General features: G+C 42.6%; 1 protein-coding gene across 1 annotated transcript in view; it reads left to right on the forward strand.

Annotated features, from left to right (window-relative positions):
• The window catches only part of GSR (glutathione-disulfide reductase), a 47798-nt gene that overhangs the window by 14281 nt on the left and 9804 nt on the right, over window positions 1–23713 (forward strand). The window contains exons 2-9 of the mRNA XM_020879089.2: window positions 17–43; window positions 2229–2317; window positions 8126–8195; window positions 11068–11215; window positions 14395–14449; window positions 20080–20179; window positions 21875–21961; window positions 23419–23577. Coding sequence (XP_020734748.2) covers window positions 17–43; window positions 2229–2317; window positions 8126–8195; window positions 11068–11215; window positions 14395–14449; window positions 20080–20179; window positions 21875–21961; window positions 23419–23577 — 735 coding nt within the window. The remainder of the gene's footprint in view (window positions 1–16; window positions 44–2228; window positions 2318–8125; window positions 8196–11067; window positions 11216–14394; window positions 14450–20079; window positions 20180–21874; window positions 21962–23418; window positions 23578–23713) is intronic.

Consider the following 23713-nt stretch of genomic DNA (forward strand, 5'->3'; position numbering starts at 1 on the left):
TTATTTTTTTTTCTAGGTGAATGTCGGATGTGTACCCAAAAAGGTAGAACTTTTATTTCTCCTTCCTTTCATTCCTCTTGGACATATTTGGTGAATCATGATCAGAATAAGGTTATTTTCAGATATACCAGTTAAAATCCTTGCTGCGAAGAAGAACTGAGAAACCTACTAACGGTGGCTTGAACCACAGAATAGTTTTTATTGTGTTTTTAAATATCATTTGGGCTTCCCTGGTGGCTTGGTTGTGAAGAACCCATCTGCAATGAAGGAGATTAGGGTTTGATCCCTGGGTCAGGAAGATCCCCTGGAGAAGGGCATGGCAACCCACTCCAGTATTCATGCCTGGAGAATCCACATGTACAGAGGAGCCTGGTGGCCTACAGTCAAGGGGGTCGCAAAGAGTTGGACACAACTGAGCGACTGAGCATGCACAAATAACATTTATTAAGAAGCCTGGAGGGGGAGAAAAGATGCCTGGGGATAGAATATATGAAAGACCCCTGGCTTCTCTCCATCTTTCTGCTCTGGTATCCTTGGTGTATGATCAGTAGTATCATGCCCCGCCCCCTCAAGGCCACAGGATGGCTGGTGGAGCTCCAGGCGAGATGTCCTCACCCAACACTTTCCCCGCAGATGGCTTTAGATTCTCCTGGCCAGAGCAGGCTACCCCTGCAGAGGAGACAGGGCAAGTGAGTGACATTTTCGGCCTGGAAAAAGGGAGGGAGGAGATGCTGGAGAGATAACCACAGAAATATTAGCTCCTGGATACTAACTGGATCATACATACACAGGAAATTCATCCTGGCCATTCACCTTGTGGTTAAGTTCTCATAGTGACAAAGTTCCTTTGGGGACACAGTGGGGAGATAACCAGGAATAGAACACAGTGTCTGGTCTCCAACTTCTGATGGTCTAGAAGGAACAAAGGCCAATGAAGTATCTATAGTCATGACATCAAAGAAAAGCATTATCTGTCTGCACAGGATAACCTTTTCTCAATAGGGAGGTCCGGCCAGGAAGTAAAAACGATTATATCCAACTCTATATCCAACTCTGAGCCCAAATGCCAAAATGACCAAGACCTCGTAGATGAGGGTGGCACATGGATGGATGTGCCTCACACACGTGGCTTCAGTTAATACCTGGAACCCTCAGTGACTTAGCACAGGGTGGGGTGTTTGCTTCAATCCATCTGGTCTTTCACCTGCTCCAGGACAGCTCTGATTTTTTTCCAGGGAGACTAGAACAGTTTTTCTTCTGGAAAGATGTGTCAAGATTGTTGGGGGTTTTTTCGTTTGTTTTATCTTGATGTTGATAGTTTTTGTTTATCAGCAGAAATCTATTGCCCTGTAAATTATCCATGTTAAAACCATGCATCGTGTGACTTGGGGTATCTCCTGGCCATTCTAAAATTGACATTTCTCAAGTTGCTTGAATGATGTTTCTGAGAATAGTATTTGGATGCCATGGTGGTAAGCAGTTGATGGAACTGCACTTCAGTTAAAAGAATCCAGCAGAGTCATCAGTTTATTCTTTTTGAGGCACACAGGGAGAAAAGCATAAAGAAGAAATCAAAGGCTTGTTAAAAGTGGAGTCTCAGGCGTGTCTGACCAATAAAATGGCAGTTTGCCATCTAGACTTCTGGATGTCAGTTTTAGTTCAGTTATCATGACAATCAGTTGCTATAAAAAGCTTTTGCAGATTGTAGGCTACATCCCAGTCAAATCTTGTGGGTTCCAGGTGTCTGATTACATATATCCTTACAAAGACATGTTTGTAGTTACCGAATACATAATAGCAGTCTGTTCTTTTAAAGTTTCCAGTGCTCAATTTTATCTCACAGTTTCCTTCTAAATCACTTTAAAGTTATAGATGCAAAAGCTTAAAGAAATCTGAAACTTAAAATGAATGTAAACAGTAGTAAATAGAACTGTGAGGCATATATTGTTCTGCTTTTATAGAGCTTATAAACTAGGGAATGAATTCAAGAGCAGAAGTAATTTCCCCCAACATTTCAGAAGCCTCACTTGAAAATCTATCTGGTCATATTTCTGAACTTCTCTTTAAAAATGTTTAGTTTTATTTGTTATTTATGTATTTTTCTTATGTTTTTATTTGTAATGTAAAGATCGATATTTTTATCTATTATTATATAGTTACCTTTCTATATGAAAAAATTTCTCTCTTCTCTCAAGACTTATGCACCGCTTTTTTTTTTTTTAATATAGGTAATGTGGAACACTGCTGTCCACTCTGAATTCATGCATGACCACGTTGATTATGGCTTTCAAAGTTGTGAAAGTAAATTCAATTGGCGGTAAGTATAAATGCTGAGATGGTTCTGTTTATAAGTGCAAATTTTTTCTTTCATAATGAAGTGTACCATAAACTTTTGGGGGCGTATTATTATTATTATGGTAAACAGTATATAACAAACATTTGGAGATGATGGCTATGTTTATGGCATTGACTGCAGTGATAATTTCACAGGTTTATACTTGTCTCTAAACTCATCGAGTTGTATACATTAAATACGTACAACTTTTTGTATCTCAATCATACCTCAATAGAGTGGTTGTAAAATACATACACAACATACAAGGTCCACGTTAGCTATTTTAAAGTTGTTGATTCAGTGGCATTAGGAATATTCATAGTGTTGTGCAGCCATCACCAACATCCATTTCCAGAACTTTTCCAGCCTCCCAAGCAGAAACAGTGTACCTGTTAAACAGTCTTCCCTCCCACACGCAAACCCCTGGTATCTCTACTCTATCTTCTGTCTCTATGAACTTGGCTATTCTAAGACCATCCTCATGGAAAAGATATGCAAAAAAAGCAAAATGGCTGTCTGAGGAGGCCTTACAAATAGCTGTGAACAAACAGATGGAGAAATATACCGTGTTCATGGATTGGAAGAATCAATATTGTCAAAATGGCTATACTACCCAAAGCAATCTATAGATTCAGTGCAATCCCTATCAAACTACCAACGGTATTTTTCACAGAACTAGAACAAATAATTTCACACTTTGTATGGAAATACAAAAAACCTCGAATAGCCAAAGTAACCTTGAGAAAGAAGAATGGAACTGGAGGAATCAACCTGCCTGACTTCAGACTATACTACAAAGCCACAGTCATCAAGGCAGTATGGTATTGGCACAAAGACAGAAATATAGATCAATGCCGGCCGCCCCGCCGGCGGGCGTGCCGGCCGGGGCGTGGCGGTGGTCCGTGCCACCCTCGTTCTTCTCCCTCCGCGGGCGCTCTGCCTCTCCCCCGGGCGGTCGACGGGCCGCCGTCCTCCACGGAGCGGGGGAGGGGGAGGCGGGTCGAGGAGAGGGAGGAGATGGGGGCGCCCCTGACGGCGCCTCCCGGGCTCGGGGTGCTGCGCCCTCCTCCGCTTCCCCGCCGCGGGCCTCCGCGCCTGCGGGCTGGGACGGGGTGGTGTGGGGAGAGGCGTGGCGCGGACGAGAGTCCGGGGGCGTCGCAGGGCGGCCCCGCCGTCCCTTTTCCCAGGGGGGGCGAGCGGGGCCGGGGGGCTGGTGGAGCGCGCCTGTCGCGGCTGTCACCTCCGTGCATGCACGTGTCCCTTCCCTCTGGTCCCGGCGGCAGGGAGAGGGAAGCTGACGGCACGTGGGTGCTCTCGGGGCCCCTGCGCTCTTCCCTCCTCACCGCCGAAAAAAAAAAAAAAAAAAAAGAAATATAGATCAATGGAACAGAATAGAAAGCCCAGAGATAAATCCACGAACCTATGGTCACCTTATCTTCGACAAAGGAGGCAAGGATATACAATGGAAAAAAGACAACCTCTTTAACAAATGGTGCTGGGAAAACTGGTCAACCACCTGTAAAAGAATGAAACTAGAACACTTTCTAACACCATACACAAAAATAAACTCAAAATGGATTAAAGATCTAAATGTAAGACCAGAAACTATAAAACTCCTAGAGGAGAATATAGGCAAAACACTCTCCGACATAAATCACAGCAAGATCCTCTATGACCCACATCCCAGAATTTTAGAAACAAAAGCAAAAATAAACAAATGGGACCTAATGAAACTTAAAAGCTTTTGCACAACAAAGGAAACTATAAGCAAGGTGAAAAGACAGCCCTCAGATTGGGAGAAAATAGTAGCAAACGAAGCAACAGACAAAGGATTAATCTCAAAAATATACAAGCAACTCCTCCAGCTCAACTCCAGAAAAATAAATGACCCAATCAAAAAATGGGCCAAAGAACTAAACAGACATTTCTCTAAGGAAGACATACAGATGGCTAAAAAACACACAAAAAGAAACATCACTCATTATCAGAGAAATGCAAATCAAAACCACAATGAGGTACCATTACACGCCAGTCAGGATGGCTGCTATCCAAAAGTCTACAAGCAATAAATGCTGGAGAGGGTGTGGAGAAAAGGGAACCCTCTTACGCTGTTGGTGGGAATGCAAACCAGTACAGCCACTATGGAAAACAGTGTGGAGATTTCTTAAAAAGCTGGAAATAGAACTGCCATATGACCCAGCAATCCCACTTCTGGGCATACACACCGAGGAAACCAGATCTGAAAGAGACACGTGCACCCCAATGTTCATTGCAGCACTGTTTATAAGAGCCAGGACATGGAAGCAACCTAGATGCCCATCAGCAGACGAATGGATGAGGAAGCTGTGGTACATATACACCATGGAATATTACTCAGCAATTAAAAAGAATTCATTTGAATCAGTTCTAATGAGATGGATGAAACTGGAGCCCATTATACAGAGCGAAGTAAGCCAGAAAGATAAAGACCATTACAGTATACTAACACATATATATGGAATTTAGAAAGATGGTAACGATAACCCTATATGCAAAACAGAAGAAGAGACTCAGATGTATAGAACAGACTTGTGGACTCTGGGAGAAGGCGAGGGTGGGATGTTTCAAGAGAACAGCATCGAAACATGTATATTATCTAGGGTGAAACAGATCACCAGCCCAGGTTGGATGCATGAGACAAGTGCTCAGGCCTGGTGCACTGGGAAGACCCAGAGGGATGGGGTGGAGAGGGAGGTGGGAGGGGGGACCGGGATGGGGAATTCATGTAAATCCATGGCTAATTCATTTCAATGTATGACAAAAACCACTGCAATGATGTAAAGTAATTAGCCTCCAACTAATAAATATAAATGGGGAAAAAAAAACCAAGTAGCTGTGAAAAGAAGAGAAGCGAAAAGCAAAAGAGAAAAGGAAAGATATTCCCATTTGAATGCAGAGCTCCAAAGATTAGCAAGGAGAGAAAAGAAAGCCTTCCTCAGTGATCAATGCAAAGAAATAGAGGAAAACAACAGAATGGGAAAGACTAGAGATCTCTTCAAGAAAATTAGAGATACCAAGGGAACATTTCATGCAAAGATGGGCTCAATAAAGGACAGAAATGGTATGGACCTAATGGAAGCAGAAGATATTGAGAAGAGGTGGCAAGAATACACAGAAGAACTGTACAAAAAAGATCTTCACAACCCAGATAATCACGAAGGTGTGATCACTCACCTAGAGCCAGACACCTTGGAATGTGAAGTCAGGTGGGCCTTAGAAAACAAAACTACAAACAAAGCTAGTGGAGGTGATGGAATTCCAGTTGAGCTATTTCAAATCCTGAAAGATGATGCTGTGAAAGTGCTGCACTCAATATGTCAGCAAATTTGGAAAACTCAGCAGTGGCCACAGGACTGGAAAAGGTCCGTTTTCATTCCAACCCCAAAGAAAGGCAATGCCAAAGAATGCTCAAACTACCGCACAATTATACTCATCTCGCATGCTAGTAAAGTAATGCTCAAAATTCTCCAAGCCAGGCTTCAGCAATACGTGAACCATGAACTTCCAGATGTTCAAGCTGGTTTTAGAAAAGGCAGAGGAACCAGAGATCAAATTGCCAATATCCACTGGATCATGGAAAAAGCAAGAGAGTTCCAGAAGAACATCTATTTCTGCTTTATTGACTGTGCCAAAGCTTTTGACTGTGTGGATCACGATAAACTGTGGAAAATTCTTAAAGAGATGGGAATATCAGACCATCTGACCTGTCTCTTGAGAAACCTGTATGCAGGTCAGGAAGCAACAGTTAGAACTGGACATGGAACAACAGACTTGTTCCAAATAGGAAAAGGAGTATGTCAAGGCTGTATATTGTCACCCTGCTTGTTTAACTTACACGCAGAGTACATCATGAGAAATGCTGGTCTGGAAGAAGCACAAGCTGGAATCAAGATTGCCAGGAGAAATATCAATAACCTCAGTATGCAGATGCACTACCCTAATGGCAGAAAGTGAAGAGGAACTAAAAAGCCTCTTGATGAAAGTGAAGGAGGACAGTGAAAAAGTTGGCTTAAAGCTCAACATTCAGAAAACTAAGATCATGGCATCTGGTCCCATCACTTCATGGGAAATAGATGGGGAGACAGTGGAAACAGTATCAGACTATTTTTTTGGGCTCCAAAATCACTCAGATGGTGATTGCAGCCATAAAATTAAAAGACGCTTACTCCATTGAAGGAAAGTTATGACCAACCTAGACAGCATATTAAAAAGCAGAGACATTACTTTGCCAACAAAGGTCCATCTAGTCAAGGCTATGGTTTTTCCAGTGGTCATGTATGGATGTGAGAGTTGGACTGTGAAGAAAGCTGAGCGCCGAAAAATTGATGCTTTTGAACTATGGTGTTGGAGAAGACTGTTGAGAAGTCCCTTGGACTGCAAGGAGATCCAACCAGTCCATCCTAAAGGAGATCAGTCCTGGATGTTTATTGGAAGGACTGATGCTGAAGCTGAAACTCCAATACTTTGGCCACCTGCGAAGAGCTAACTCATTGGAAAAGACCCTGATGCTGGGAGGGATTGTGGGCAGGAGGAGAAAGGGACGATAGAGGATGAGATGACTGGATGACATCACCACCTTGCTGGACATGAGTTTGAGTAATCTCCGGGAGTTGGTGATGGACAGGGAGGCCTGGTGTGCTGCGATTCATGGGGTCGCAAAGAGTCAGACACGACTGAGCAACTGAACTGAACTGAACTGAACTGAAGGTACCTTACACAGTATCTGACCTTTTATGCCTGGCTTATTTTACTTAGCCTAACATTTTTAGAGTTCATCCATGCAGGGGCATGTGTCAGAATTTCATTCCTTGTAAGGCTGAGTGATAATCCCTAATGTTTATATACCGTGTTGTATTTATCCATCCTTCAATGGACTCCTGGGTTTTTTCCATCTTTTGTCTGTTGTGAATAATGATGTTATGAACATTGGTCTGCAAGTCCTGTTTTCAATTCTTTTGGGCCTACACCTAGAAGTAGAATTGCCAAGTCTTGTGGCAGTTTCTATTTTTAACTTTTTTTGGAAGCTTTTATCCCTTTTATTTATTTTTTATTGAGATAAGGTTGGCATACAATATTATATAAGGTTCAGATGTAGATCATAGTAATTCACAGCTTTTAAAGGGTATACTACATTTGTTGTTATTATAAATCATTGGCTGTATTCCTGTGCTGTCCAATATAGCTTTGTATCTTATTTTATACATAAAAATTTGAACCTCTTAATCCCCTATGTTTAACTTTAAAAGGAATTGCCATAAACTTTTTTTTGGTCTCTTTTTGGCTGCGTCTTGCAGCCTGCAGGATCTTAGTTCTCCAAGGGATTGATGCATGCCCTCTGCAGTGGAAATGGGGAGTCCTCACCTCTGGACTGCCAGGGAATTTCCTCCTGTAAATGTCTCTGAAGCCATACATTTAAAAAGTTAGCTTATTTATTCATTTATTGAGCAAATAATGAGTCGCCATGACATACTAGGCTTGTGCCAAAGCAGCGCTCCTTGCTTTTTGTGCAGGAAGAAATTTACGAACGGTTTGTGTTAACTGAACGTTTTCCCTGGACTTGATTAAGGTTTCTCTGCGTGCATATGGAAAGCAGACAGACATAGGGGAAGGGGCGCCTGCCTTTAGAGACACTCACCCCCAGGGCTTTCGTGGACAGTCTGAGTCTTTGCTCTGGGGTGTTCGGGGTCAGAGGCCCTAGTGGGCACTGGGCGAGGAGACTGGATCCTCAGTACTGACTCTAGTTCATTGCAGGATTATTAAGGAAAAGCGGGATGCCTACGTGAGCCGCCTGAACACCATCTATCAAAATAATCTAACCAAGGTGAGTGTGTCGGGCTTTGAACTTTGAGAAGGAGCTGTTCTCTGCTGGAGAACTGAATCTGGCCAGACTGAAACACAGCCTTTACAGGTATCTCTTTTCTTTCTTTGTGGTTAATGGTTTTGATGTTGATCTGTCAGAGCATAAGTTGGACTTGGTAGATCAGTCTTGTTTCTATTTCTGTGGAGAGATGGTGGTATGTGCCAGGTCTCACCGAGTACCTGCCTGCACCTGTCTGACCCTCCTCTCAGTTCCAGAAACCAAGCACCTAAGAGCCTGATTTACATAACAGTGGGCCAGTTTGTGGATTAAATTCAGGACTGTTATCTGGCTGGAATGCTGCCACTGCTTACCTGCTCAGAACACCCTCATCCTTGGTGGCTGGATCTACTCAGGACATGCTATGGTTCAGAAGGTCATTTTTGTGAAGGTAGTTCGGTCAACAAGATTAGGCAGGCATAAACTGGGCTCTTGATGTGCTCATTGCTATTACAGTGCTAATGGTTTTAGGCCCTCTTGGCCAATGAAGAAAGGAAATACAGGTGTTTATAACTTATCTATGTATTTGTTAATAAACGTGTCTATGAGGAGTCTAAAAGGAAAAGGAAGAAAGAATTAGGCAGAGATGTGTTTACTTTCAGCACGCTGTGTTCTTTGCTCTCCTGAGGCCTTTCCTGCCCTAAGCTTTACCGCCTGAGCTACCGGGGAAGCCCCCGCTTTGTGCTTTTCATGTCACACCTCTTCCACTGCACTGTGCCGGAGACATCGATGAACTGTGCACCGTGAGCCATCCAACTCTCCTCCTTCTTTCTTGTTTGTTTATTCTAAGTTAATTTATTTTGGTCCACACAACCTACGGGATCCTAGTTCTCCGACCAGGGATTGAACCCACACCCTCAGGCAGTGAGAGCTCTGAGTCCTCACCACTGAACCACCAGGGAATTCCCAACTCTCTTGATAGCATGACTCTCACCATCCTTCGCTGGTCTTCGTGGTCTCATTCTGCAGCTTCTGAGACATCAGGATACTTGGGATTATATTTGGGCCACTGTAATCTCCTTAGCAGCATGTTTATAAACCACTTTTTAGGGTGAGTTACATCTCCAGATGGCTAAACCTCATATGTTTTTATATTAATTCTTATCATTCATTAGGTTTATTTTTGAGAAGGTGATATTTTCTGACCTTGAGCCCAGTTCAAAGGGAACATATTTGGTCTTCAGATCCCTGTGCACTGAGTTCACGGGATTTTAAGGCTGCTAGACATGAATGTGAGATGCCATTTGCTATACTAAAAAACCCAAGTTAAAAAAAAATTTTTTTTTTAAATGGGACGTGTTTAAAATACTTTTGCAAAAGAGAATGGAAAATTACTCAGGAAATAACATTTTTTAATACTCACAAATCTTGCTGTATAGCAGAATTTCCATGATCTCATATGGGAAAGGAACCATGGGTCATTCAGAAATTAAGAATAGGAAACTTTCTGTTAAATATCCTAGGAAATTAAAATTAAAATTTCATCAGTTTCTCTCCTAAATGATTACCTATATTTATTGCCCCTCTACTCACTCCCTTTTTTGTCTAACACTGCACAGGAAATCATTACCTCATGAAGGAAGGTGTTTTGGGAGCCTCATGGCTTTTGGCATCAATCTTGTTTCACCTTGACTAAGCAGGGCATCTGCAGAACAGGCCTGGAGGGCTGATTAGAAAGGAGGAAATAGCTCAATTTAGAACCAGGTGTGCTCCAAACTTAAAACGTCCTGTTCTGTGATCGTGCTTATAGGATTCCATTGTCCCTGTGGTTTGCCCACACTTTTTGCCTGTGCATGTATCACGACTGGCAGAAACTTGCTGGCAGTTCATACTCAGTCCCGGGCGTGGAGGCTGCCAGTGAGAGCAAATCAAATCTCAGCTCTCAACACCTTCTATGTAAAACTTCACAGTCATGTAATTGTGATGTGCTTCGCCTTTTCATTTGAGAAAAGAGAAGGATGGCATTTCCCCCCATTTGGCCAGAGTGTTTCCTTTTGCCTCAGCTCCCTGCACCTTTATTCTTTTTGTTTTTCTCAGGCTTCTTTCCTCCAGACACATCATTCTTCAGTGTTTTCATTCCAAGTGAGGAAGGCTTTCTCCTTCACCTCTTGGGAACAAACATACAGTCGTCTTCCTCATGGGATGACTTGCATATGTATTTTTTTATTTTCTGGGTTTTCATCCGATTCCATCTTCATTTCTTCTTACTGTATACTTCAGCATCCATGGCAACCCCCAGCCTAACTGTCAATCAACAGTTAGAAGTTCTGCAGAAACTCAGATGTCAGAGTTGTCTTGGCGTCAGCAAGCCATAAATCAAAATCCTCAGTAGAGACTGGAAAAAATCTGAAGTTGCTGCAAGTTTTGTTTTGCTTTTTTGGGGGGTGGGTTTCTTTCTTTTTTGGCTGCGCCGTGCAGCTTGGGGAATCTCAGTTCCCCGACCAGGGATCAAAACCTGGCTCTGGCTGTGAAAACACCGAGTCCTAACCAGTGTATCACTGGGGAATTCCCTTGTTTTATTTTTTAAATCTTTATTTAATCTCTCTCTCTCATTTAAAAAAATTTATTTAAGTATAGTTGATTTACAGTGTTCTGTTAATTTCTGCTATAATATAAAGTGACTCAGTTATACATATTTTTTTATATTGTTTTCCATTGCAGTTTATCACAGGATATTGAATATAGCTCCCTGTGCTATACAGTAGGACCTTGTTGTTTATCCATCCAAAATATAATAGTTCACATCTGCTAACTCCAAACTCCTCATACTTCCCTCCCCACTCCCTTGTTGTTCAGTCCTACAGACAGACTAACGTTACCGTGCTTCCTCCTCCAGTCCCACATAGACATCATCCACGGCCATGCAGCATTCACATGTGATCCCCAGCCCACAGTGGAGGTCAACGGGAAAAAATACACCGCTCCTCACATCCTGATCGCCACAGGCGGCGTGCCCTCGGTTCCTCAGGAGAGCCAGATCCCTGGTGAGTCTTCCAAAGGCATCTGCTAACAAATAACAGTCAGACAGCACTTACCATTGCTTCCCACCACACCCGCCACACCAGGGCATCTGCCCCTTGCCAGTTCTTTGTCTTGGACACACAAGAGGAGGTCTCTGCAGAACCTGAAGGTAACTGGCTTAAGTGGTGCCTCAGTGACAGGGCAGGGCTTCCCTGGTGGCTCAGATGGTAAAGAATCTACCTGCAATGAGGGAGACTTAGGTTTGATCCCTGTGTTGGGAAGATCCACTGGAGAAGGGAATGGCTTGCCCACTCCAGTTTTCTTGTCTGGAGAGTTCCATGGACAGAGGCTCAGTCCATGGGGTCGCAGAGAATCGGACATGACTGAGCGACTAACACTTCGACTTTTCAATGACAGGGCAGAGAAAGATCTATTTCATCCAGCTCCAGGCTACAGGTAACACAGGAGGAAGAATCAGCAAGTGCCCCATCCTTCCCCTCTCGGCACAGGGGAGGCTGTTTCCAGCTTCAGTTTGTTGTGAGATATTTACTGTTTTGTTTAAAGGAGAGAAATCTTGTGTAGATGTAACCTCATCAACTAATTAAGCCTTCTTATATTAGTATTTTTCTCTCATGTAAAGATTTAGAAATTAAAGCAGTAAGGAATCTCTGATAGTCATCTGCCTTTACTTTGTATACACAGAGATGAATCATAAGGTACTGCCTTGTTCTGTCATAGGAAATACTGTCTGTATCTTTTTCCCCAACTAGTTATAAGCTCTTTGTATTTAATAGATGATGATTGTGGTTTATACAACTTTTATATTCTCCATGGATTGGCTTCTTTTTTTTTTTTGGCCATGCCATGTAGCATGTGGGATCTTAGGTCCCTGACTAGCGATTGAACTCAAATCCCCTGCATTGGGTACACAGTCTTAACCACTGGACCACCAGGGAAGTCTCTCCATGGATTGGCTTCTAAAGACCCACGACCAACCTGAACTGATATGGAAAATTTTGAGTTTCTATGCATGTAGTTATTTCTTTCTCTCTGGATAGGGAATCCGTAAAATTTCATGAGCTTTTAAAAGGGATTTCTGGCCCAAAAGCTAAAGAACAACTAGTGTTGTCAAATAACTTAAAAACTTAAAATTTAGTTGGTGAGATGGGATATAAACATCCTGATAGGGAATAGCTTTCAAAATGGATTGTTTAGAGAAAGAAAGCAATGTGCAGAACAATGTGTGTAGTATGCTACGATTTGTGTCATTTTAAAAAGGCAGGGAGACTTTGCAGATGCACTGGGGTCTCTGGAAGGGCACACAGCAGTGCCCACTCCCCCCTGGGAGAGGACCAGAGCCCTGGGTGGGAAGGCAACCTGCTTTTCACACAATGGTCTGTTGTTGCTTTTTGACTTTTTTAAAACAAATATTTATTAAAAACATATAATAAAAATAAAGGCAGAGAAATGTAAATATTCCAAGGTGATTGCCAGACAATGAGTGTTGGCTCGCTCAAAGGTGGGATGGATTACTATGAGCTAGCTAGCATGGACCAAAAAGACTTGTCGGGAGAAGGGCTTAAAGAATGGAGTATTATGTGCTAAAGAAGAAAAAGCCCGGAAGAACCAGTGGGTGATAAATTGGTCTTTAAAGGACATTCAGTCAATTCAGCCGGTTTTCTAGCAGTGAAATCTGTAGGCAAATACGTTGAACTGGAACTTCTCTGGTGATCCAGTGGTTAAGACTCTGCCCTCCCAAGACAGGGGGCTTGGATTCAATCCCTGGTCAGCGAACTCAGATCCCACATGCCACGTGGTTTAGCAAAAAAGCCCCCCAAAATACATTGAACTGAAACTGGAAGAAGCTTAGGGCCAAATTGTGAAGACTTATAAAGTCAAATTAAGGTGTCTCTGTTATTCATGAATACCAATTATTAATAGCTTATAAATAGGGTAGTGACAAGATCTAAGTGTTAATTTTAGAAACCTAATCTGACAATGATTTACAGAGAAGGAAGGCCAGCTAGAAAGTTGTTACAGTAGAATGTACAGGAAGTAGTAATAGGTTCTGAACTAGTGTTAGTGTCTGAAATGTGGTGGAAGAACTCAGTTCAGCTCTGCAGTTACTGAGCCACTGCTCTATGCCAGGAACTAGGAGAAGAGGGCAGACAGGAAACACAGAAGGGAAAGCCAGCTACTGTATTTCATTGATTCCAAGACACATTTTTAGAAAATGTTCAACACTTCTGAAATCAAGATGTGTCCTTAACCACTGTGCATTAAATTTGGCAAAATGCAATATTTTTAGTAGCTGATGAGATGGTTGTTGAAAGAAGGAACACATATTGAGAACTCAAGACTTTGGATTATTTGTTTTCTTAAATTACTTATTTTTGTCTGTGCTGGGTCTTCGTTGCTATGTGCACTTTTTTCTAGTTGGGGAGAGCGGGGGCAACTCTCTACTTGCGGTGCAAGGGCTTCTCATTGCGGTGGCTTTTCTTGTTGCAGGGCACGTGAGCTCAGTAGTTTTGGCTCCTGGGCTCTAGTGCACAGGCTCAATCGATAGTTGTGGTGCACGGGACATGGGCTTAGTTGCTCTGGGGCATGCGGGAATCTTCTCAGATCAGGGATCGAAATTGTCTCCTGCACTGGCAGGCGGATTCTTTACCACTGAGCCACCAGGGAACCTCGAGACTTTGGATTATTGATGGAAGGTGGTATTTTTAACTGAAGTGGTAAATGAGAAAGGGATATAGTTTGGGAGATATAAAACTAAGGTTTTATAGCAAGTTTGAAGCAGAGTAGAATCTCATAGCCAGACAGTCAGAAATATGGAACTGGAGCCTGGGGAGAAGGTCAAAACTGAAGCTATGCATTTGGAAGTCTCCCTGCAATGAAGGGAGAGTTGGTTAAAACCTTTGAAGGAAAAAAGGCAGAGAGATGAGAACCAAGACAGCCATTTGGGGGTGGACCTGAGATCTTAATTCTTCAAAGAAATTTAATAGTTATTTATTTATCATGGCAGAGGAAATTAAAATGTTGACTTTGGGAAGATTTGATTGGCAGCTTCCCAAGTGTAGACTCTAATAAAACTCATCAAATCAGTGATGAACTGAGAAGGTGTTTGGTTTGTGCATAGAATATGATTGTTTTACAAGAGAAAGCTCCGTTGGTGTGACCTATATTGCCTTTCCCTACATAGGTGCCAGCCTAGGAATAACCAGTGATGGGTTTTTTCAGCTGGAAGAGTTGCCTCGGTAAGCCACCTTCCTCCCTGACCTCCATCTTCATTCTTCCTCAGTCTCCTAACATTTCTTCTACTTCCTCTTCCCAGATGTTATTTGTAGACATTTCCTGGATTCTCTTCTCCCACCTCTTTTCTTTTTATGACCTCAGGTCTCTTATCCATGAGCGCCCCTCAATAAACGGCTCAAATCTTTTCATGCTTTCGGTCTAAGACCATGGTAAGATGTTTAGGACCAGACTCAAATGCAGGGGGGGGGTTGAGAATAAGCATTGAAATCCTTAAACTGTCTTCTCTCTCCAGCGTGACAGAGCATCTGTTGGTAATATGTCTAAAGTGACTCATTCAGGTTTTCAGAGCGGCTAGTGCAGAGGCCTCTGGATAAATGAAGCCTCTGTCTGTCCCACAAAAATAGGTTTCCTGAAAGTGTCATTTATATGTGTTTGTTCAAATAACCTTTGTAAATCTCTGTCACCAGTTTAGATACACACAGAGAAAAAAGATAACAAGGAAGATGGTCTCTTTCTCTTTTTGGCCGCACCATGCAGCACATGGGATCCTAGTTCCCCAACCAGGGATGGAACCTACACCCCCTGCAGTGGAAGGACAGAATTCCAACTACTGGACCACCAGGAAAGTCCCTATTGAAGAAGCTGCCACTTGCAGGCTTCCTAGATGAGAGGGGTGCTCCCCTCCCTCATGCTAAGTGTTAGGGCACCTGGGAACAGGAGGAAGGGCCCTGTTAGCCCAGAGACTGGCCTTTATCTCCTGTGAGTAGCACTCACTCACTCCCAGAGTCATTGTTATTGCCCAACTCCGATGCTCCCTCGGCGGGCGTTGCCAGTCCACTATGAGGTCTTAATCCCAAGCTTTTACATAAAGGCCTTCCTGGCGGGTGACTCATAATCCCTGCTGGCTCCTTTACCTTGATTCACCTGGAGCCACAGGCTGTTCACCAGGGACAAAAGGGTGTCCTGGCATTTTCGTGGCTACCGTGAAAATGTCCCATTACAATATTCAGACCAGGTCATCTTCTGACTTTGAGAAGAGCAAGCAGGCTGTTTAGGTTTGCTGGGATGTGGCAGCATGTTAAGAGAGCAGCCTTTCTTTCTTCATGATCTGTTTAGTTTTAGGGATGAAGGATATGAGACGTGAGAATACATGCAGAAATGTGGTCATGACTCATCGTGTTTAAATGATATAATTCAGTCTAGACTTAGAGAATCTTCATTCTAGATATCTGTCCGTTACATATTTTTAAACCATTTATGAAACTTGCGTAAGTAGCAATGCAAGTTTCAGAAGTGAATATATGCGGGTTATAAATAAGACTCTGGAAACACAGGAAAATGACAATTGGTATATGGTTTTTGTCTTTTTTTAGACTCCTTTATCATTGTTATGTTGGTAAGTAAGTGAACAATCAAAGAAGGAACAAATTCTGTAGGTGAGGTTAGCACGTGCTCTGGGCTGTATGATCCAGCTTTTGCCCTCATTGGGCTTATGGTTGGGAGGAGGCCGGAGCACAGACCCTATGCACTACTGTGGGGCAGGGAGTTCTGAGGGCCGTAATGAGGGAAAGAGAAGGGCTCTTGGGACCCAGCAGAACATGAGACTATTTCCACATGGTGGAGGCCTCCCAAGGGTGGCAGCCAAAGTGTCTGTGTCCCCAGGGTGAGCCGTGGCCGCCCCCCTCCTTTCCTGGAGGCTCTCCAAGACCTCAGGCGTTTAGGGTAAGAAGGAGAATGTGGAGGTTGTTATTGGTTCACAATTTTTACCTAACTTACTGAGTTTTTCATCTACTGAAGACCGGTGTTTTAAGACTCCACAAGCCTGGATGTATGCTCCCCAGCCTGAGCTTCAGCTTGTTAAGACCATGCCACTGTGTCTTCATTCCCCTGGCAGTCTTTCTATCACAGCGTGGAGCCTGGGAATGACGCCAGCATGAAGTGCAAAGCTGAGTGTCTTTAAGGGAAACACAGCATCTGAGCACCTAGATGAAGCCATACCTGAAGCCAAAACTTCTTGGTTACATGAACCAATAAATTCCTTTTTTTGTTCTAAACCAAAGCAAATGAAAAGATTTGTCTCCAGTGGTTACTTTAGTGGTAAGAAGTGGACGAGACGGGCCTGTGGGAGCTGAGGGGAACACTGAGCTTCTTGAAGATTTTTGGTCTCCTCTCTGAAGAAGCCAAGTCATTTCTCACCTGTTTTTCACATATCCTTTCTGCTGAGAATACATCTTCGAGTCAGGAGCATTTCCTGTGCCCTCTCCCATGCAGGAACTGAGTGTTGTTCTCTGTGCTTTAGTGGACCCCTGGGCACGTTTCCCCTCAAGAATTCCTCAAGTGCGGGGATTGCTACCCATGGTGTCCAGTGCAACGCTTAACAAAAGTAGGACTTAAATAAGAAATGTTTGGGCGAGAAAGAAGATGGAGAAAAAAAAGGAGGGGATCAGGAGCGAAGACCCAAAGGAATGAGTCAACATATAATAGGAAAAGGGACGGTAGGAAGGGAAGAAGAGCTATTTCCTAGTTTCTGAATTAGACATTTCTCTTTTTGTATGCTGGGTTGTATGAGAAAGTTCTTACCTCTGATCATACCATGGGGGGAGAACTCCCTGCCCCACAGTGTTCCACAGGATTCGTGCTCCGGCCTCCCCCCAGCCGTGCAGGTTCATACCACATCCTCCATCCAGACTGAAGCCCTCTAAAGGCTGGGACTCACAGCACGATACCTTCCCTGTGGTGGTGGTGGTAGTTTAGCGACTAAGTCGTGTCCAACTCTTGTGACGCCATGGACAGAGGAGCCTGGCAGGCTACAGTCCATGGGATTCTCCAGGCAAAAATACTGCAGTGGGTTGCCATTTCCTTCTCTAGAGGATCTTCCCAACCCAGGGATCAAACCCAGATCTCCTGCATTGTAGGCAGATTCTTTACCAACTGAGCTACCAAGGAAGCCCACCTTACCTGTAGAAGGTACTAAAGAAAGGTTTCCTTTCTTCTCCCTTGATTGCTTACTTCTTTGTACTAGTAGTACAACCGTGTTTGAAGCTTGAGAGAACTCCAACCCCAAAAGCGGCCGAGGGGGCACTTTTTCTGTAGGCTGCAGTGGGGAAGTAAGCACCGGAGGCTGGGGTTAGCTCCCCCATTGTGGACTCAGACCTTCGTCCAAACTAGTGTTTAAGTTGCTTTCTTAGATCAGAATTTATTCAGGACATCTAGTTTAATTGCAGATCTATCCTACAAGTTAAAATGGCTTGCTTAAATTGGCCTTTCATCATCTTGGAAAGACTGATAGAATTTAACAGTGATCAAGGAGAAATACTGAGCTAGAGGGGAATAATAATGGTGAGAACTATGTCAATTTTAGTTTTAGGTGTGAAGATCATTGCATAAGAAATCATCTCTAGCTTCAAAGGCTTTTTATATCCTCTCTGAAGAAACAAAGCTAAGGAATTTTTTAAACACCTGAAAATATATTTTCCTTCTACAGAAGGAAATTTTCTGCTTAAGATGATTATGTTACCCTGAATTGGACAGAAAAAGGAGATGAATGGAAAGACAGATGAAATCTGAATAAAGTCTAGAGTTTGGTCAACAGTAATGTACCAGAGTCAGTTTTGACAGTTGTACCATTGTTTGTTGTTCACTCAGTCGTGTCCGACTCTTTGCAACCCCATGGACTGCAGCACGCCAGGCTTCCCTGTCCTTCACTATCTCCCTAAGTTTGCTCAAACTCCTGTCAGTTGAGTCAAACATCTCATCCTCTATTGCCCCCTTCTCCTCTTGCTCTCAGTCTTTGCTAGCATCAGGGTCTCTTCCACTGAGTTGGCTCTTTGCATCAAGTGGCCAAAGTATTAGAGCTTTAGCATCAGTCCTTCCAATGAATATTCAGGACTGATTTCCTTTAGGATTGACTGGTTTGATCTCCTTGCAGTCCAAGGGACTCTCAAGAGTCTTCTCCAACACCACAGTTCAAAAGCATCAATTCTTATTGGACCACTCTTTAAGGTCCAACTTTTACATCTGTACATGACTAGTGGAGAAAACCATAGCTTTGACTAGATGGATCTTTGTCAGCAAAGCAATGTCTCTACTTTTAATATGCTGTCTAGGTTTGTCATAGTTTTTCTTTCAAGGTGCAAGTGTCTTTTTAATTTCATGGCTGCAGTCACCATCCGCAGTGATTTTGGAGCCCAAGAAAAGAAAATCTGTCACTGTTTCCATTGTTTCCCCATCTATTTGCCATGATGTGATGGGACCAGATACCATGATCTTAGTTTTTTTGAATGTTGAGTTTTAAGTCAGCTTTTTCACTCTCCTCTTTCATCTTCATCAAGAGGCTCTTTAGTTCCTCTTTGTTTTCTGCCATAAGGGTGGTGTCATCTGCATATCTGAGGTTATTGATATTTCCCCCAGCAGTCTTGATTCCAGCTTGTGCTTCATCCAGCCTGGTATTTCACATGATGTACTCTGCATATGTTAAATAAGCAGGGTGACAATATACAGCTTTGACATACTCCTTTCCTAATTTTGAACCAGCCTGTTGGTCCATGTCCAGCTCTAACTGTTGCCTCTTGACCTGCATACAGGCTTCTCAGGAGGCAGGAAAGGTGGTCTGGTATTCACATCTCTTTAAGAATTTTCCACAGTTTGTTGTGATTCACACAGGTAAAGGCTTTAGTGTAGTCAGTGAAGCAGAAGTAGATGTTTTTCTGGAATTCCCTTGCTTTTTCTGTGATCTAGCATATGTTGGCAATTTCATCTGTGATTACTCTGCCTTTTCTAAATCCAGCTTTTACATTTGGAAATTCTCAGTTCACCTACTGTTGAAGCCTAGCTTGAAAGATTTTGAGAATTACCTTGCTAGCATGTGAGATGAGTGCGGTTATGAAGTAGTTAGAACATTCTTTGGCATTGCCCTTCTTTGGGATTGGAATGAAAAGTGACCTTTTCCAGTCCTGTGGAAACCACAGTTTATAAGATGTTAACTTTATTTTATTTTTAATTCAAGTATAGTTGAATTATAATGTTGTGTTAATTTCCACTGTACAGCAAAGTGACCCGTTACACAATATATACATTGTGTTTGGTATTGGTTTTCTTTATGACTTATCCCAGGACATTGAATATAGTTCCATGTGCTATACAGTAGGACCGTGTCCATCCACTCTACATCTACTAACCCCAAACTCCCAGTCCATTCCTTCAACCTCCCCCTCCACAGCCACAAGGCTGTCCTCTGTGAGTCTATATCTGCTTTGTTAATAAGTTCAGTTGTTTTGTATTTTAGATTTCACATGTAAGTGATGTCACATGGTTTTGTTTTTCTCTTTCTGACTTATTTCACTTAGTGTGATAACCTCTAGTTGCATCCATGTTGCTACAAATGGCATCATTTCATTCTTTTTGTGTTCTGAGTAGTATTCCATAGTATATGTGTACCACATTTTCTTTATCCATTCGTCTATCAATGAATGTTTAGTTTGTTTCCATGTCTTGCCTATTCTGAATAGTGCTGCTGTGAATATAAGATGTTAACGTTAGGAAAACCTGGGCAGGGATATACTTAGCTTTTCTGTAAATCTACATTTATTCTACAGTGAGCTTATTTACCCATCTGAACCCTCTGCTTTTGTAGCCGCAGTGTCATTGTTGGTGCTGGTTACATCGCTGTGGAGATAGCTGGCATCCTGTCTGCCCTGGGCTCTAAGACATCAATAATGATACGGCATGATAAGGTAAAATCTGTTCTTGATGTTAATCTTTTAAAAATTTTACAGGGAGGACTCCCCTGGCAGTTGAATGGTTAAGAACTTGCCTGCCAGTGCAGGGGACTGGGTTTTTTGATCCCTGGTCTGGGAAGATTCCACATGCCTTGGGTCAACTAAGCCTGTGCTTCACAACTAGAGGGTAGCCCCCGCCTACCACAACTAGAGAAAGCCCATGTGCAACAGTGAAACCCAGCGCAGTCAAAAAATAAAAAATACAGGGAGCATTTCCTCTTACGCTGTCAATAAATACAGGGTGCAGAGTGTGTATTCTCTTCCTCGTGGAGCTGCATAGAAAGCAGGATTAGGACCAATGTTCTTCCCAGCCACCAGCTGCTAGTTGAGAACAGTGGGCACCCTGGCTGGTGTTTCTGTCATGAAGCAGTGGGTAGTATCCGATGCCCTAATAAGGCATACAGTCTTAAACATAAATATTGTTAAATTGAGCAGACTGCCAGGTTAATTTCTTATTTGGAAAATCAATTTCATATGGTCAGATAGTATTGGATTATTAACATTCAGTCAAAATTTAGTACATTCTTTGCATTAAAAGGAAACATCAAAGATACTTGCTTACCTATGTTCGTCACAGCATTATTCACGATAGCTAAGAGGTAGAAGAAACCCAAGTGTGTGATCACACATGGATAGATAAACAAAGGTATGGTATATCCATACAAAATGGAATATTATTCAGCTTTTAAAAGGAAGGACATTCTGTCACATGCTACAACATGATGAAACTTGAGGACATTATGGTAAATGAAACATGCCAATCACAAAAAGATAAATATATGATTCCACTCATATGTGGTATCTAGAGTACCTATGCTCAGAGAAACAGAAAATGGAATGGCGTTGCCAGGAACTGGGGGAAAGGAAATGGGGAGTTGTCTAGTGGGTACAGAGTCTCAGTTGTTATTTTTAAGTGAAGTATAGTTGATTTACAGTATCATGTTAGTTTCAAGTGTTCAGCAATGATTCAGGTATACATACATATATGTATTCTTCAAATTTTCTTCCCTTATAGGTTATTACACAATATTGCGTGTAGTTCCCTGTGTTATATAGTAGGTCTTTGTGGGTTATCTGTTTTGCATAAAGTAGTGTGCATGTGTTAATCTCAGCCTCCTAATTTATCCCTCCCCCACCCCAGAGTCTCAGTTTTGCAAGGGGGAAGATTCTGGTTGCACAACAATGTGAATATACATAACACCATCAAACTGTGTCCTTAGAAATGGTTAAATGGGTACATTTAACGTTATGTGTTTTTCACCACGGGGACTTCCCTGGTGGTCCAGGCGCTAAGACTATGCACTCCCAGTGCCGGGGGCCCAGGTTCAATCCCTGCTCAGGGAGCTGGAACCCACATGCTGCAGCCCAGTTCACCTGGCACAACGAAAGATGCAGAAGAGCCAAATAAATATTTAAGAGGAATGTGTACGTATAACTGACTCACTCTACTGTACACCTAAACTAGTACAACGTTGTAAATTAACTATATTTTAGTTTTTAAAAATGGTTAAAAAAAACCTCACAGTGTGGCCATGAATGAAGAAGAAAGAGGGGGATTGATACTGAAATTTCCTCCCAGGTTTGTAGCGTTATCCTTAATCAAGTTTTATTCTTTCTTGCCACCCATCCCTCGGCTGCCTCTGTATACAGGTGCTTAGAACTTTTGATTCAATAATCAGTTCCAACTGTACTGAAGAGCTGGAGAATGCTGGCATTGAGGTGCTGAAGTACTCCCAGGTACGACTGAGCCCTGGGTGAGCTTACCACCCTGGGTCGTCTATCTGTCCTGCACCCCACTAGTTTTATCAACACAAATTACATCTACCCCAGTCGGTTTATTCCTTTCTAGAGTGCTTCCAAGTCTTTTCTTTATCCTAAGAGGCTGTATTTCACATCGATGTTTTAATGAAATCTAAGGTATAAAAGATTAGGAATCTGGTAGTTGAATTTAGTTTAGTTGGGATGAAAACTATAATTTTTGTGCTCCAAGTTCTCATTGGGGATCTCCTTGATGGTCCAGTGGCTAAGACTGCACTCCCAGTAGAGAGGGCCTGCATTCAATCCTTGGTCAGGGAGTTAGGTCCCACATGCCACAATAAAGATCGAAGATCCTGCATGCAGCAAGCTAAGACCCAGAACAACTAGATGAATATACGATAGATAAAATAATAAATGTTTTTAAAAAACCAAAGTCTTCACTGAACATCCTTATTTTTCAGGTTTATACTTTTTTCAGGAAATATTATTATGGAATCTCTTTTGAAAGCATATCATTGAGTTTTGTAGATGAAAACAATGACAAAGTGACTGTGTATACATATATATTTTTTTATTCTCAGGGAATCACCTACTTGTCAGACTTTTTTTCCCTGAGTATGAGCCTTATAAAAATGATTTCCACCCCTGCAAAGCTTTGTCCTTTCAGCATAGGCTGTATCATAAGTAAAATAATAAATGTGAAGTTGCTTTGTAAATGATGAAGTCTGGACTGGTGGTGAAAGTCAACATCAGAATCCCCTTGGGACTCTCACGAAACTATATGTCCTTCACCCTCCTTACCTAATCTTACCCTCCTCCCCAATCCTAAGAGTGTCCTGGGAGAAGCAAGGATTGTGCAGTTTAGAAAATTCTTAATGAAGCTGCTACAGCCCATTTCCTCCCCCAAATCCAGTTGCAATCACTGTGCTTAGATTTGTGATTTAAAATTTTATCACAGCTTTGAAGTACACTTTAAAATACTTTGTTTTTAAGCTGAAGTGTTAGGGTCTTGGCATGAGTTGACATTTCTGGCCACTGACTGTCTGATTTGGGGTCACTGAGGATACTGTCTTGGCTCCAGAGAATTCTAGTGTGGGTGGCCTTTGGGCAGAAGTAGAAGCGACTCAGTGGTAAAGAGTCTGCCTGCCAAGCAGAAGATGTGGGTTCGATCCCTGGGTCAGGAAGATCCCCTAGAGAATGAAATGGCAACCCACTCCAGTATTCTTACCTGGAAAATTCCACAGACAGAGGAGCCTGGCGAGCTACAGTCCATGGGGTCTCAAAGAGTCGGACACGACTGAGCACACACACTGAATCCTGACTCATTTGCAGGATTCAGTGGAGAGTTTTTAAATGTTAAGAATTCTAGTTTCCTGTTTATTTGCTTTCCTTCCCATTCCCCACACCCCCAGTTAATAACTTGTATTTGCCGATAGGTCAGGGACGTTAAAAAAACTTCTTCGGGCCTGGAACTCCGCATGGTTACTTCGATTCCTGGTAGGGAACCCACCTTCACCACTGTTACAGATGTTGACTGCCTGCTCTGGGCCATTGGGCGGGACCCAAACTCCAGGGGCCTGAATTTAAACAAACTGGTAAGTGACCTAGTCTGCCTATGACCTTCTTCCCCTCACCCCAGTTTTATTGAAAAATAGTTGATGTATATCACTGTGTAAGTTCAGTGAATACAGCATGATGACTTGATTTACGTGTATTGTGAAATGATTACCA

This window comes from Odocoileus virginianus, chromosome 32 (genome assembly GCF_023699985.2).
Source record: "Odocoileus virginianus isolate 20LAN1187 ecotype Illinois chromosome 32, Ovbor_1.2, whole genome shotgun sequence".
Classification (NCBI taxonomy): Eukaryota; Metazoa; Chordata; class Mammalia; order Artiodactyla; family Cervidae; genus Odocoileus; species Odocoileus virginianus.